The sequence below is a fragment of the Eretmochelys imbricata genome, chromosome 2, assembly GCF_965152235.1.
Source record: "Eretmochelys imbricata isolate rEreImb1 chromosome 2, rEreImb1.hap1, whole genome shotgun sequence".
NCBI lineage: Eukaryota > Metazoa > Chordata > Testudines > Cheloniidae > Eretmochelys > Eretmochelys imbricata.
The window spans coordinates 48422558-48440091 of NC_135573.1; the positions used below are offsets into that span (position 1 = coordinate 48422558).

The following is a 17534-nucleotide window of genomic DNA, read 5'->3' on the forward strand; positions in this document are numbered from 1 at the left end:
TTCTACCCAGGTAGAATGACAAGTATCTGAGTACATCCAAGGTGTGACCTCCTAAATCCCCCTTGGCTAGAGTAGGGCTTAGGAAAGAAAACAGGGTAAGTATAATCAAGTTTAAGTGGAAGTTGGAAATCAGTTTGGGAAGAAATGTAAGCTAGGGTGTGAACATGACCTTGTCTTTACAGAAAATAGTATAAAAAGGGTCCATCATGAGTGCTTATAATTTACCTACCCTGCAGGCTGAAATAACTGTCACTAAGAGGCCTGTTTGCATTGACAGATATGTAAGAAGCATGATGCCAAAAACTAGAAAAGGGGGACTCAATCAACCCAGCTAGAGCCACACTGTGATTCCATAACAGAGGGGGTTCCTGCACTGGGAATACATACATTAAATCCATAGGGAATCCAACTATGAAAAATACCAAGTGATCTTGGACAGGGGGAGAGTAGACTGATATAATCAGCAGGTGCACTGTTATAGAACTGATCAAAAGTCCTGAATTTTTCAATGACAGGAAGTCATCCAAAATATGAGGAACATCAGACTCTGTGAGAGAGGGGTGACGTTATTCTGCCCAGACAGAGAACCTTTTCCACTTCACTACATAAATCCTCTTGCAGAAACTTTCCCGCTTTGGATGAGACTGTTCGGAACATTTTAGATCAAAATCTCTCTACTGTAATTAACCAACCGGCATCCAGGCTTTGGATGTTAGAAGGTCCCATTCTGGGAAGTTATGTCTGGAGCCACAAGAAGTGTTACTGGAGATTGAACCAAGAGCCTCAAGAGATTTGGGTACTAGAATTGCCTGGACCAAACTGGTGTTATGAGGATCATTATATCAGCCTCTTGCCTGAATTTCCTAAATTCACGTACATTACTCCAGGTGCCCAAGAGACAAGGAATACATCCGAGGATGATATAGTGCTTAGTCCCGCCCTCTGCCCAAGAATGATAAACAAAAAGTATGTCTGTGGCAAATATTACTTTCGGGTGACTCCACCTATGAAAAACCCTCTGAATAACAGAATCCTTTACTGCCACTTGGAGTTGCATAAAAATTGCCTCCTCAGGTGATTTGTTAATGTGTTCTGCAATCTTAACGGATGTATGGCTTTTGGAGTGATCTGATGACAGATGTACTAATTCCACAGGCTTTGCCATGAGCTCTGGGATATTTATGTGCAGACGAGATTCCTCACACAACCTTGAGTTTGATGCTGGTGTAAATGTTGGAGGCGTATGTTCCTACGATCTTTGTGGGTAGAATTAGAGAGAATCCTGCATACCTGAACAGCATTCTTCCACCAATTTAATGGCATTAGGGGTTCGAGAAATTTGAGCTCACATGTCAACGTGGAACTTTTTCAGCAGGTATATGGACTTCAGTGACCCCTACATACACCAGAGGTGAAAACCGACATGTTCTGTGGTGAATATGCATGAGGCCAGCTGACCCAGCAACCTTGGATATATCCTCACTATTGTCTGAGAATGACTTTCTAACTGATCTATGAGATCTGCCATAGCCTGGAATCTGGTCTAAATAGAGTATTCTCTTGCTGCCATAAGACTCTAGAAGTGCCCCTATAAATTCCGTCTTCTGGGTTGTCACTAAGCTTTACTTTTTCTTGATGAATTTGAGCCCCAATGTGGTGAAGAGCTATATGATGAATGCTGTCTGTGACCTGCTGAGAAGAGCTCCCTCAAAGAAGTCTGTTGTTTAGGTAAGAGCAAACTTGTATGTCTTGTCTCCTTAAATGTTCTGCCAGTATAGCAAGCCATTATGAAGACTACAGAGGCTACTGATAACTTGAATGGTAGGACTCAGTACTGGAAATATGAAGCCCCGATTATACATCTTTGGAATATCCTGTGGGCTGGGTGGATTGAAATATGCATCCTAGAGATCAACAGATGCAGTTTAGATTTAGAGATAAGATTATTGAGGTAAGGGTTATCATTCTGAACGTGAATTGATGTATGAATGCACTGAATTTCCTCAAGCCCAGAAGAGGTGGTTACTCCCCTGTGCTGTAACGGAGGTTCTTCGAGATGGGTGTCCCTCTGGGTGCTCCACTTCAGGTGAATGTGTGTCCCTGGGCCTTTAATAAGAGAATTTCAGCAGCAGTGCTCGTCTGAGAGAGCACATGCACGACCCAGGCTTGCGCCTCTGTCAGCGTCTATCTAGCACCGTGCAACCAGACCCCCTTCAGTTCCTTCTCTACTGCATAGTCCAGAAATTGAATTCTAAAGTAGAGGCCAAGATGGTGAGTAGTGGAGCACCCACAGGGACACCCATCTCAAAGAACCTCAGTTATTGCTCACGGTTATTGCTTTTCTTCGAGGAGTGTCTCTGTGGGTGCTGCTCCTCAGTGGCAAAAGGGGCTTTGAAGTTGCATGGATAATTGATGACAATATAATAAGTCATAACAATGCATCCAATCTCAAGCTCTGGTTGATTGCGTAGTGTTCTGCGAAGGTGTGTGCAGATGCCCAGGTGGCCACTTTGCATATGTCCATGATCAGTACATTGTTTAGAAAGGCTGAGGTTTATAAGAATCTAGTGGAGTGGGTTCAGATCCCCGCTGGGGGTTGTAAATCCTTCTGTCGGTAACAAAGTTGGATGCACCCAGAAATCCATTTAGATTGTCTCTGTTTGGAAATAGCAGAATACTTAGATAGTTCCAAAGTCAAAATAAAAAGCCTCGGTGACTTTCTGAAGGGCTTAGTTCTTTCAAGGTAGAATGCTAGTGTGCGTCAGACGTCCAGAGAGTGTAGTATTGAATCCCGTTTGCTCCCATGAGGTTTAAGGAAGAAGGTGGTATTTGGGATAAAAATTTAGGATGAGGTCTTAGGGTGACATTGTCCATGAAAAAGATGATGTATGGTGGGTGTGCCATGAGGACCCCTAGCTCTCCCACTTGGCAGGAAGACATAATAGCGACTAAGAAGGCTACCTTCATCGATAGATGTGCCAGAGAACATGTTTCTAATTATTGGAATGGGGCCCCATTAAGGCAGCGTAGTACCAAGTTCAAGTCCCAAGGTGGGGTGGGTACTCGTATTTCAGGATAGACATTTCTGATACCCTTATGAAAGCATTTGGGAAGAGGATGGGCAAATATAGATATCTTGTCCACCTTGCAGTGAAAAGCGGTAACAGCTGCAAGGTGTACTCTGATTGAACTAAGGGATAGTCCAGATTTCTTTAGCTCCAAGATGTAGTCTAATATCATAAGTAAGGGAGCGGTAACAGCCCTGGATTGTTTATTTTGAATCACTTCCATTTGTGCAGATATGTTCCAAGCAGGTCAGTTTGTCATGATGGAATCATGTTCTCAGGTGAAGCCTCTCCAGGTTCGGGTGGTAAACCTGTCTGACATCCTGCAATAGAGGGTTCGATAGTAGAGGAAGAATGCACGGTATACATACTGTCATCTGCAACAGGTACAAGTACCAAGTTTGTCTGGGCCATTGGGGGCTAACAAGATGACTTTGGCCTTGTTGGTCTTTATTTTGTGTATTACCATAGATAGCAGGGAGATGGGGGGAAACACGTATAGCAGAGGTGCATCCCATTTGATGAGAAAGGCATTGCCTAAGGATCAGGACCCCCAACTCTCGAGCAGAACTGCAGGCATTTGTAATTCTGAAATGTCGCTAAGAGATCTATAGATGGGTGACCCCAGTGTCTAAATATGCTTATCAGGACTGTGTGGTTTAATTACCACTCGTGGTCTTGAGAGAATTCTCTGCTCAGTGTATCCGCTGTGGGAGATACAAGGCTGCTATGTTGACATTGTGCCGGACACACCAGTTCCATAGTTTCATAGCTTCAGCTCATAGGGAGTGATCTTGCTCCTCCCTGCTGGTTTACACAAACATGTAGGCAATATTATCTGTCATTACCCTTATGGTCTCGTTCCTGATTAAGAGCAGGAAATGAAAGCACTCATAGCAAATTGTACACTGTTCTAGGAGGTTCTCCGTAATAGTGTCTCGGAAGGAGACCATCTGCCCTGAACTGTGTGGTGTCAGAGGTGAGCCCCCAGCCTATCAAGGAGGCATCTGTTGTGAGAATCATGAAGGTGAAGTCTGTGTGAAAGGTACTCCCACACACATACATTATGGAGTTTGACTTTGAGCAGCAAGGTGAGGCACTTGTTCAGGCTGTGTCTTTGTAGAATGTAGATGGTTCCTAGCCAACCCTGAATACAGCACATGTGAAGTCATACATGTCGTACCATGAATGTGGTTGCTGCCATCTGGCCTAATAATTGGAGGCATGTCCATGCCGATATCTGTGCACTGTTCAGTACTATAGAGATCAGAATGACTACAGTGACAAATCTGTTCGTTAGTAGTGATGCTTTGAGATGGGTGCCGATGAAATCCAGTTTCTGTACAAGTGTCACTGTTCATTTTTGTATGTTTAGTTGTAATACCAGTCGTAAAAAGAGGGTGATTGTCCTATGAGGAGTGTCTAGGGCATCTACCGGGTGGGTGACTTTGGGAGGTAATCGTCCAGATAGGGAAAGATTATCACTTCCTGCTGGCGGTGGTGTGCCGTCACTACCGCAAGAATTTTGGAAAACACCAAATTTTGGAATTTTGGTGCTGTCAAAAGGCCAAAAGGTAGAACTTTGTATAGATAATCTTCTGTCCACAAAGTAAATCCGAGGGACCTCCTCAGAACAGTATGCATGGTTACGTGAAAATAGGTGTCTTAGAGGTCGAGGGCAGAGAACCGGTCCCCCCTATTCCAGTGCTGGTATTCTTGTTGCTGATGTGACCATCCTGAACCATTGGAGCCTTATGAATGCGTTGAGTTTTCTAAGGTCTAGAATAGGTCTCCATACTCCATTTTTTTTCTGGGTTCAGAAGTAGCTGGAATAAAAACCCTTCCTTCTACGTTGGGATGACACCAGTTCCACAGCACCCAGATGTAGGAGCTGTTTTACTTCTTGCCATATAAGGTTTTTGTGAGAGGAGTCCCTGAAGAGGGATGAGGAGGGATGGTGGTAGGAGGGATGGAGGTTAATGGTATCAAATAGCCTGTGTGGATTATTTCTAGAATCCATTTGTCCATGGTGATGGATTTCCATGCTAAACAGAAAGGGGTCAAATGGTGTCCAAAACTGGGGAGGTCTTTTAGGCCCTTGACCAAACGCTCAAAACTGTTTTGCAGAGGGTTCCTGGGATGGCAACAATTGAGCCAGAGGTGGTTGACGTTTTGGTCTCTGTGCTTTTGTGTCTCACATTGCCTCTGTTGTTGGGTGTATGGAACAGACCTTGTATGCTGGGTGGGATAGTATTTACCGTGTTTTTTTTTTTAATGCAGGTATGTATATTCCAAGGGTATGAAGGGACTCACCAGTCTTTGCTGCAAACAGCTTCTGGCCATCAAAAGGGAGGTCCTCCATAGTGGATTGTACCTCCCGGCTCATAACTATGGCGGTGGCCATATAGCATGCCGTTGTGTCTGCTGTATCTAAAGACACCAGTAAGGAGCTTCTAGCTAGGAGATGGCCTCTGAGATGATGGTTGTAAATTAATCTCTTTTGTCCTCCGGTATGGCTAATCAATAGTCTGTCAGTTTGGAATAATGAGTGTGGTCGTATTTCGCAATCAGTGTGGTGTAACTGGCAATCCAAAATTGCAGAGGGACTGAGGAATAGGCCTTGAGGCCAAAAAGATGTAACTATTTCCAATCTTTGTCATATGGGGTGGATCTGGTTTGGTGTTATCCGCCTCATTGATTGACAGCATCAACCACTAAGGAGTTTGGTGTGGGTTGAGAAAATAAAAAGTCCATCCCCTTCGAGAGGATGAAATATTTTTTATTCGCTCTCTTTCAAGTGGGCGGTATTGCTGCTGGGGTCTGCCATATGTTTTTAGCCGGCTCCATAACTGCTTCATTTATTGGAAGTGCAATTTTCGACAAAGATGACGTTTAGAGAATGTCCAATAATTTGTGTTGGGATTCTAGGACTTCCTCTGGAGCAGGGTTTTCCAAACTTGGTTCGCGGCTTATTTAGGGTAAGCCCCTGGCGGGCCATGAGACGCTTTGTTTACCGCAGGTACGGCTGCTCGCAGCTCCAAGTTGCCACAGTTTGCCGTTCCCGGCCAATGGGAGCTGTGGCAAGAAGTGCAGGCTGGGCCACCGCTTCCCACAGCTCTCATTGGCTGGGAACGACGAACTGTGGCCACTTGGAGCTGCAAGTGGCCGTACCTGCGGACACTCAGGTAAACAAAGCATCTCATGGCCCGCCAGGGGCTTACCCTGAACAAGCCGTGAACCAAGTTTGGAAACCCCTGCTCTAGAGGGATCTCTAGGGAATCAGCGATTCTTCTGAAGTACTCCTGGAAATGTTTGAAGCCATCTTCAGCTATGAGTGGGGGAAGCATTATGGCTTCATCTGGGGAAGAGGAGGAAATGTTGGTTGTTGGTGTAGTTTCCTGTTGCAGGGCCTCCTCCTGTTCTTCAAAGCTTTCCTCAGGGAGTTCTGATGGTGCAGCCCCTGAAGGTGGTGGAGGAAATCTAATTCTCTCCCTGTAGGAGCTCAGAACCCTGGGGTATTGCCTCCTGTATGCCCCCGGGGTCCCAACAGGGCCACTGCAGGGGAATGGCTTAGGCAGTGGCATCCATGGTTGGCCATACCAGGTCTAAATGTCATCCCTGTGGTGAGATTTAGGCTGTACAGGTGGGCTTAATGCTGAAGTAGTTTGGATGAGAGAGGAACGGTGTGATGCAAAAGCGGCCTTCTCCTCATCATCTTCCTCCTCACTGGGAAATTGAGAGGTCAGAGTTGAGGTAGGTAGACATGGTACTGTGAGTACTGGAGATACGTCGGTACTGAAGAGGGTTGATTTCAGCGTCGCTGAGACAAGTCTTTGTGGTGCAGGAAATGCTGCCGTGCTGGTAATTTTAGCATGAAAAGGTTAGTGCCAACGATGCCATTGTAATTCCAGGTGTTGGTGCTGACATGGGAGCACTCTGCGCTATGGGAGCTGAAGGTGGCACCATAGCCCGTGGAGAGTGGAGTGGTGCCGCATCTTTAGGCGGCTCCATCGGTGCCATGGCAGAGGAGGTAGGCTTCTGTTTGCCTCTTGACTCCGAGTCTGCCTGCTTGAGGTCACTGACTTTCATGGTACATGCAGTACCAGAGGATCCTGGTGCCTCATATGTACTCAGCCGTGGTGTGGTTGGTACTGAGGATATAGAATGAGCCAGAGATAGTTTCTTTTTGGTGGCTCTTTAAGAGGGGAAGTTGATGCTCTTTTTCTCACTGCCTTTTTGGGGGAGTGAGCCTTGCTCTGTGTGGAGGGTGAAAACTTTCAGAAGGGGTCTTAGGAGACCATTGTCCAGAGAGGGTCTGCTGTTGGGGATTGGATGCCAGGTGCAGTGACTTCTCCATTGGGATAAGTTTAAGACGTAGGGCTCTGTCCTTCCTGGCACGCCCCTTTAAGTTGCTGCAATGAGAGCACTTTTGTGAGACGTCTCTCAGCTAGGCACCAGACGCACTGAGAGTGTCAGTCAGAGACCAGGATCGCCCCCCAGCAGGAAGGACAGCACTTAACGCCTGGTGAACTGGGCATGGCCCAAACTGTAGAGGTTCAGCCCTAAGGGGTATTCAAACTTGAAGGAAAGGAAAGTGAAAAGGGGAGAAAGGGATAACTAAATCTAATTAGCGTACTAAAGACCATTCTAATCCTAAAAGATAACTATCAATTTTAATACTGCGGGGAGCTCTGTCTCAGGCTGAGGATGGTTGAGGGGAGTCTGGTTGCATGGCCCTAGATAGGCGTCAACAGCAGCACAAGACGGGGAGAGTGTATGCACAACCCAGAAGAGCAATGTGTCTGAAATTCTCCAATCAAAGGCACAGGGACACACATTCACCTCAAGTGGAGCACCCACAGAGACACTTCTCAAAGAAGAACTGGGTTCCTTCTTCTGGTTCCAGGTGCTTAGTCCTTAGTGACTTCCACCAGTTCAGTAATTTGAATTTCTTTAAAATTTTGTCAGCAAACATGTACTGTTTGATTATTATTTTTATTTAATTTAAATGATTTTAAGAGATTATAAATTAAGGAGAGGTTGTCAATTCAAATTTTATTTTAAAAGAGGTTTATTTCTTGAAAAGAAAAAAAGCATTTAATTTTTTGAAAAGATTGATTTTTATTCACCATGGGAAGTATGAGGGCACTTGGGACACAGAGACAACTCCAACAGACACTGCTGGCCAACATATTCTGAAGTTCATGCACCAAGAATGGAATCTATATGGAAAAAATCACTCAAAGAAGAAAGTTTAGATCTCCAACTCATCTGATGCTCTATGTATTAAATTAATTGGAGATGATGTTCTATAGCAATGTCACAAATTCAGAAGCTATCAACTTTTCAAATTAGACTAAATTATGGTCCTGAGCAGTAGATCACACCTGAGTCCAGGAAAATAAGCTTTTTTTATTTGCTACGTTATGCCTTAATATCCTGCAAATAAATATCACCATGCTACAATCATCATCTCATCCTCCTCACTGCAGTTTCTCCCACCATAATTCTGCATACAACCCAGTTTCCTCCACATTTCTCCCCACATTTGCTCTCCCCACCCCGAACCCAATACAAATAATCCAACTCCATGCCACCATGGCCTCTTCCCCAAGGCCTACGCAACACAAAATATCCTTCTTGCCCAAGACACACACTTCCCACCACACAGTGTCGCCCCATCGAAAACTAGACTACTCCATATTTACGTTATTCACATCATCATGCAACAACCCTTTTTATCCTGCCCAAATCCATGTCCCCCAGAAAACAAAACCTACTGCCTCACAGTTAACACTACACCCATTTAAAAAAAACTGAACTCCCCCATTCAAAACGTGGCTGTGTAAGGGCTAGGATTGCTCAAATGCACTTCCCACTAACTCACTCATTAAAAGTCAGAGTAAACTCCAGGTAAGGGAGTATTAATATCTGCAATAATCACAGTCCTTATGGCTTTAACACCTAAACTTCATTACACCCACACATTCGAAGATTACACAGCACCATAACACACTTTCAATGTCAAAGAGAAAAACACAATTCATATACCAAATTATCAATCACAAACAAAAAACCCTGTGATCTATGAACAGCACATTACACACATCTCCATGTTCATCTGGTTGAGATCAGAATTGAGGCTTTTTGTTTGAGCACGAATGTGAAGAATTGGATGTGTGCACTGTGTGTTTGCATATTGAGACTGGAGTACTGTGCAATATGTGAGTGTATGTGGGTGTTAAGACATGTGAATTGCAGTGAATGGTAAGTTACTTCAATTAGTGATTTCCCTGAACCTTTAATAAATAAGGGATGGAAGATAACTTGATCGCCTTAAGGCCTGGTCTGCACTTAAAAGTTAGGTCAAATTCCCTGAGCACTGTAGCTATGTTGACCTAACTCCCAGAGTAGAAGCTACATCCTGTGGCATCATTTGGGGAGGTGGAGTTCCTACAACGATGGAAAAACCCCTTCTGTTGCTTTAGAAAGTGTATGCGCTACAGCAGCATAGTTATGTCACTGTAGCTGTGCCACTGTAGCACCTGTACTGCAGACATGGCCTACTTCTTACACAGAAAAGTTTGTGTGGAGGAATATTAGTACACACAAGCACATACTTTTAAAAAGATTCTTGTTTTATGTTTTTAGTTTTGATTTCTGAGGCCAAAATTAGTATGGTCTATGCTCACAAATGAATGTATGAAACCAAACAGTTCATCTAATGTTAGTACTCATATTCCCATGTCCTTATATCTCGTCTAAAAGCAAATGGCCCATTTTAACAGAACAGGGAACCAGTAACTTCCTTATTTCTACTGCTAAAAAAAGCAGATTTTTTTTTTAAATGCAGCTCAATGTGACGTAAGTGCAAAACAAAATCCAGACACATTATTTTACAAAGAAAGAACTGCAACAAGGAAGCATAAACTTAAAAGAAGTTAGTAAATTCTCATGTTTCACCTAGTTTAACTATTAAAGCATTAACCGCTTCTATTGTGAATCTCCATCCTAAAGATTTAGCTGACAATTTGTCAGTACTTTATGTCACACTAGAGACTAATAGCAGCGAACTAACTCTGTATTTAGAGATCCATGATATTCTGCTATTGACTCCACACTTAATTTCTGATGTCCTATAATCTACAGATACACATCAGAAATGTTAAACAATTCAAAGCAAATTCAATAAAAAAGCACAGAACCCATAAAGATGTCATGTTTGATGAAGATTTCAAGATTTAAGTCAGGCATGAGAACCAATTTTAAATTACCTAAGGTGTTTCTGAACATTTGAAACAAAAAGGTGCATGAGGCAGAAAAAAACCCCTCATCTTTCAGAAACATGAATTTAAACTCAAAAGGACATAATTTATATCAATATCAAATTGCAGATTAAAATTCACAGCTAGTTATTCATCAATACAACCATGAAAAGGAACGCAGAACATATGAAGCAAAACATAATTTAAAGTGTCCTGCATTTTCTTTTGAAAAATGTTCTTAAAGGAACAGAAATTGAACATTTTAGGAACAAATAAAATCAGGAGGACAATTTGCTATAGCAGAAACCATAGTGAACACGCTTGTTAATAAGATTAAAGCCTTCTCCATGCAACACTCATTCCAAAATGTGCATAAAGTATTCCCTTCTAAAGCAAACCTGCACCATTAAAACTAGTTATGAGTGGATTAGAAATATGACACATTGTTTCTTTGAGTGGCCACAAACCTGGAATGAGTGTAAAATTATGCTTCACATGAATAAAAAAAACAAAACAAAGGAAGACAAGCCAAACAATAGCCATTCACCCACCTCAAAAAAACCAGCTAATCCATATAAAAAGCACTCTCTCAGGAAACTACAAAATTGCAAGCTTCTGTATCGCCTCATTTTTGCTGACCTTACAAAAAGACAGCACACTTTGAACTTTACAAGTGTGTAATCAAACCCTGCTAAAAATAATCAAAATATTCTGATTTATGTTACAATACTTTATGAAGTGTGTTGCTTTATGCTTTTCTTTTTATCCCCAGTTTTCTTTTTAAACACCTTGGAAATAATACAAATTAGCTTCACAAGATATTTATACAATAGTTGCAAGTTTAAGTAAGAATAAGTTTGAATGACATGGGGTAATATTTTCTGGTGCTGCCCTCAAACTCAGTCTATATCAATAAAGGTTACACAGATTTTATGCTACAAAGGATTATTTACCGTGAAAAAGAATACTTTCTGGACTAATGGCCACATATTACTATATGTAATACACAGATTATTACTTACCAGTTACTTGCATCTGTAATCTTCCATTATGGTTGCTACTGGTATCAGATCTTGGTGAGGCTGTGGCCATGTCAGAAGCTACAGCTTTAGCCTATAAAAAAGAAAATGATAAATATGTCTATACACATATCCATTTAGTTTACTTAAAAATATCCAACTTCACATGTTGTCCACAAGTATAAACTAGAATAAACTGAGCAACTAAAACAGTGAGTTTCTTTCCATCACTGAGGTATACCAGAACATGATATATTATTTTATAACCAAATTAAAGTAATGGTTTTACATTTCTATTGTGTCTTCTAGCTGAAGACCTCAAAGCACTTTACAAATGTTAAATGAAGTAGCTTCAGAATACCCATCTGAATTAGGGAAGTATTACCTTCATTTTATAGATGGAGAAAGTGATGTAGAAGACTCATAGAACAATAATAAAACATAGGGCTGGAAGGGACTGCAAAGAGATCACCTAATCCTGCCCAAGATAAGGCAGGATTAACTATATCTAGACCATCCCTTCCAGGTGTTTATCCAACCTGTTATTAAAAACCTCCAATTACGGGGATTTCACAGCCTCCCTAAATAACTTGTTGAAATGCTTATCTATCCTTAAAGTTAGATATTAGGAAATACTTTCTATCCTAAAGTTTCCCTGTGGCAAACTAAGTCGATTACTTCTTGTACAACTCTCAGTGGACATGGAGAACAACTAATCACTGTCTTCTTTATACCAACCTTTTACGTATTTGAAGACTTATCATAACCCCCCCACAACCCCAACTTCTTTTCTGTAGATGAAACATGCCCAATTCTTTCAACCTTTCCTCAGAGGTTCAGTTTTCTAAATCTCTTACCATTTTTGTTACTTTCCTCTGGACTCTGACTAATTTGTCCACATCTTTAAGTGTTGTACCCAAAACTGGACACATTACTCCAGCTGAGGCTTCACCAGTACTGAGTAGAATGGAACAATTACATCCCTTGTCTTACATACAACGATTCTGTTAATACATCCCAGAATGACATTTGCCTTTTTCACAACAGCATCCCCAGTGCTGTTTCAATTTGTGATCCATTATTGTAACTTCCAAGATCCTTTTCTGCAATACTACTGCTCAGACGGTCATTTCCCACTGTTTGTGATTTTTCCATCTGTTCCTACTTTGCAGCTGTCTTTATTGAATGTCATCATATTGATTTCATACCAATTATTCAGTTTATCAAGATCATTCTAAATTCTAATTCTGTCCTCAAAGTGCTTGCAATCCCTCAACCTGATGTCATCTGCAAATGTTATAAGCATACTCTCCACTCCATCGTCCAAGTCATTAACGAAAATATTTAGTCCCTGCTGAACTCTACTTGATATATGCACTCAGTTTGACAGCTAACACTTACTAATTATTTTGAGTGCATTTGTTCAACCAGTTATGCACCCACCTTACAATAATTTGAACTAGACTAAGATTCCCTAGTTTGAGAATGTCATGTGGGACCATGTCAAAAACCTTTCTGAAGTCCAGATACATGTCTACTGCTCCCCCCCCATCCACTGGGCCAGTTGACCTTTTAAAGAAGGAAGTTAGGTTGAAAAAAATTAGGTTGTCTCTTTCTCTTTAGATGATAAGTACTCTGGTGCAGGGACTGTCTCTTCCTGTTTGTTCAGTGCCTACAACAATGAGGTCCTGCTCTCAGATGAGATGTTACAGTACTGTCTGGAAACAAGATAAATAACTTGTCTGCAGAAGAGCCAGAAAAAGAATATAGCTCTGACTCCATGTCCTAGGGTTTAGTCACAAAAATATATAATTTAAAATGTATCTGCCAAAACTTGGATATGTGCATATGTAACTAATTTATGTTTGTAACTTGAACAAGTATGACAACAACAAGTAAGACATTTATATAGGAGCAAAGAGATATACAGGATCCTGTGAAGTCTGCAGGACAGAGAGATCAAATTCTGTGGCAAGCAACTCTAAATTCTATGGTAAGAACTCCTAAATTCTCCAGCACTGTTAATTTATTGTAGTTCCATGAAATACTCTTCATTCTAGCCATCCCACCCCCAAACACACAATACTATGGATCAGTTTAAAATATTAATTTACATACAATTTGTAAATAAAGGCTTTCAGCAACTATTTCTGATGAAGTATTTTGTCCACTGCATTCTCCAGATGACCCAACTCAGCGGGGACCAGAAGTTATGACTTAACTGGGCACTTGAGTTTAGTATCTCCATCTCCCACTTTGTACATGCCAGGGAAGCAAGCCTCAAGCCTCAGCTGCTGCTCTATTCCCTAGGCAGCCTACCTGCCCAGCCTGACTTCTGGTTCCTCCTTCTCCCTGCCTGCAAACAGAACTCTAGCACTTGCTCCCTCTGCACGTATCTTTGCCTTATTCTACAGAACAGTGAAGAGAGAATTTACTGCAATTCAATGAATTTCCCCTTGTGGAGAAAGGTCCAGAGTATGCAGCAGCTCCAGGCAACTAGATAAAACAAAGTGCTGGATACACTGCCGCAATGAAATAATGAATTGTGCAGGAAAAACACTGAATTCTTTGTTATCTTGGAAAAATACCAAATATATCATTGCTGCAGAATCATAGAGTCCATACAGCCCTGTGTAAGGTGACCTAGGCAATTCACGCTTCTCAGAACTATTGTTTCAGCCTGTTTACAGACTCAAATGGGTATCAGTTATACACAGTTCACATTTTCAAGGTTATCTTTGCAACCATAAGGACTAGTCATTTTTTAAAAAATGAATGCCAAGTTTCTGGACACAATTCTGTAGCAAAGAATACATTGGACTCTGGGAATACAGATACCGCAGACATTGGGAGGCTGGGGGAGTGGGAGAGAGAATGAGTGAAATTACTGCTTCAAACACCTAACCACTATTTTTGTCCCTCAAATCTCAAGCAATTTTGTATACACAATTAAGTCTAACATCCCAAATTAAATGCCTGCAGATTGCTTTTGGGGCAGATATGACCTACGCATGCTGAACAGCTTATAACATAATGCTTTTTACATTTTTGATATTTTAAAAGTTTAAAAATAGGCAAGTGCTTTTTACTCCATGAACACTAGATTTTCCATTATAAGACTGAAAACAATGTAGCTAGTACAATATATTGCCACATTTATAAAGCTTGAATTGATCTCAAATTAAATGTCCTCACACCTCTTGTCTATATAATTAAAAAAGCTGCACCTTTTAGCTCACTAAAATTTGATGGAGGGAGTTATTGATGCAGTTTTTTTTATTTAAAGTATTTGCATATATTATAGTTCGTTTAGGCCTCAGCATATTGTGTTCTAGTTTCCAATGTAAAATTAAACAGGTTTACTTTTAAAACGAAAAATGAATTTACATAAAAACATTTTAAACCCACTATACACCTGCCTCATTTACCGCAATTGTTCTATGATGTGTTGTGAAAGGCTGTGCTTCCTCCAAATGTATGTCACCTGCTGTACGTACAGAAGCCATATCCACCTTCATTTATACCATGCAAAAAGCCAGAACTCCCTCTGAACCCTACTCTTCATTATGCATTTGCGCATATCATCTCAGTTTATATTTGAATGCATGTGCATTACTAATAAAACACAGATAATTTTATCAGATATAAGTCAGTGTACATGCCATGAAGTTTTAAAAAACATATTTCATGAAATTAAATCAAACAAGGTTCTAAGTTGCTGCCACTTTTCTGTCTTCACCTAAGGTGCTAGGTCTTACACCCACACCCGACACACTGCACTTTTTTTCATTCCTTCCATGCTCAAAAATAATGGATCAACTATTTGATGAAATTTTATGAAAAAAAAATCATACTTTGACTCCAAAGTAAGCATACCAATTTTCAGCTGAAGAGATAAAACTTGGAAATTTATAAGCAACTGAAAACGTCCCTTCTTAAGAGATACACATGGGGAACCTTAGCTATGAGAATTACCAACAATAGAAATAGTAATTACATTTAAAATAATCTGGAATACAGGTGTCCAGTAATCAACACCACACAAAAAAAGTCTGGAGGATTTAGAAGTAAGTTTTCAGATCAAAAGGGGTCATTAATAAAAGTTAACTACTAGCAGGAGAGCCAGAAAATCAGTCATGAAATTCATGGCTTGCAGAATCAACTTGTAAGTGGGAATTCAGCTGGTGAAGTGGGCTTAAATATCAATTTGTGCAAACTTTTAAATTTAAAGTATCTAGTCTTTATAGATACATACAATATACACCAACATAGTGTTTTCCTGAGTCTGCAGACAGTACTGAATGGCCCTGCTACTTATCACTTTGACTGACAACAGCCGAGGATGGGGACTGAGTAGAGTAGTAAAAACAACTTTTTTTCCTTCCTCCTACCCCACATCCTAACAGAAGCCAGGACATTGAGACACAGGTCCCCTTCCCCAATGCCCTCTTCATAGTAGCTAAGCATCTAAATAAGGTCCAGGAACAGCATCCTGATTCAAATGTCAACATACTCTCCCTTCTCAGAAGCTTGGGGTAACCAGGGGTCTGGGTTTCTCACTTCAGTATTTCTCCTGGACTGAATAGGAGAATTGAGCCTGTGGTCACAGCTGTATTCATAGTACATATCTACATGAAACAACCTTGGACTGAATCCCAGTGGAAGCAAACAACACATGGACTTTCACATCACACATGGGTCATTTGCACCCTGTGGTCTCTGACAGGGCTATCCAGGGGACAATGCATAGGATAGTGATGAACTTTCAAATTCCTTCCATCCAACTTTTAATGACATTGGATGTGTCCAATATTTTATGAGAGAACAATTCCTTCTTATCTCCACATGCCCCCTCATGGCCGGGCACCCTAATGCCAGGGGGCATGCTGTCCTATTTCCCTCCTCTTGAGCCCCTAACGACTCCACAAAGAAGCTTTATTCCCTCACAACACTCCTCCTTGGGGCTGGTTATTACAAAAAATGTAGTGCAAACATTAAGTAACAAAAGTCCCACAAAACAGTCCATTTATAACCCCCACGGATATAATCCTTAAAATCCATGACATCTAATCCATTGATATAAACATACCACACTCCAGCAGCTTTCACTACACCTGGTCTTTTCTTTAATCTTCTTCCATCCTTCTGCCAGAACAGGTACCCCAGCTCTTCCTGCTGGAGTGCAACCCCACTCTTCCCAGCCATAACCCCACCCCGCCTCTCTGCTGGGAATTCATTCTCATCATGGGAGTATTCATTACTCTCCCTTTTCCCTTAACTTCTCATCTCAGACTGGCCAGCAGGTAGGCCCAACTACTGTTCCCTGGCCCTCAGCCTTCTGTTTCTCTGGTTCCAGCTCTCCAGCATGGAGATATCAGCGGGTAAGCCCCTTTGCTGCTCCTGCCTTCAGCCCACTCTGGCCCTCAGCTCCATCTGGGAAATCAGCAGGCAATTAACTCTATTTTCCTGCTTTCACCCCCTCCAGCCTGAGGTCTCTTACAGATTTCTTCAGGGACCTCTCCCCTCTCTAATTCTCCCTCATCCTTTATAGCCCCAGTGTTGCCCCACCCATTTAACTGGCCAAACTTGGAGCACCTGTTCTGGCACAGGGATGCTAGACCTGCTTTACTTAAAGGGGCCAGTCAGCCTGTGACAATGAAGGTTTCAGACTTGATTTCTCCAGCATCAGCTGCACGTAATCCAGTGCACATGCGAAGGAAGTTTCCTATACCCTTGTAACGAGTCCAATTCAGATTTCCATTCCCTGGCAGTGCTATATGTAACAAAAACTTTCAAAGCCCTAACATCCCGAAGAGTGACTGTGGTTCAGACAGACATCAGGCCACCATGTTTTCTTTAACAAGCAGGATGGCCCCAGATACTGCCCTTTCTGCAACGAAACATCTGTCCCACATGACATTTCTACTTACCATGTACCTGGCCAGAAAGGACAGACAGACAGACTTGGCCAACTTACAACATATTTTCATGAGTGCTTATCTTTAGATCAGTGAGGCACAGATCACGTCTTTCTCCAGTAATGACCACTAGCTTAGTTCACCAGCAACCTACAAAGGAGTCTTTTGTTTATGGCTCTGAGAACAGATCATATTAGCAAGGGATGCCTTCTCTAGCCACTGGTGAAGGAGGATTCTTTATGACTTTCCTCTGGTAACGAGAGTGCT

At 41.7% G+C, this 17534-nt stretch overlaps 1 protein-coding gene across 3 annotated transcripts in view; it reads right to left on the reverse strand.

Moving 5' to 3' along the window:
* WWP1 (WW domain containing E3 ubiquitin protein ligase 1) overlaps nucleotides 1-17534 on the reverse strand; it is a 171134-nt gene that overhangs the window by 113795 nt on the left and 39805 nt on the right. For 2 of the 3 annotated variants that reach the window (XM_077810058.1, XM_077810056.1), the window contains exon 2: nucleotides 11353-11443. In XM_077810058.1, coding sequence (XP_077666184.1) covers nucleotides 11353-11422 — 70 coding nt within the window. In that variant the 5' untranslated portion in view covers nucleotides 11423-11443. Of the gene's footprint in view, nucleotides 1-11352; nucleotides 11444-17534 lie in introns of those variants that run through there. The other variant, XM_077810057.1, reaches the window with a different exon arrangement.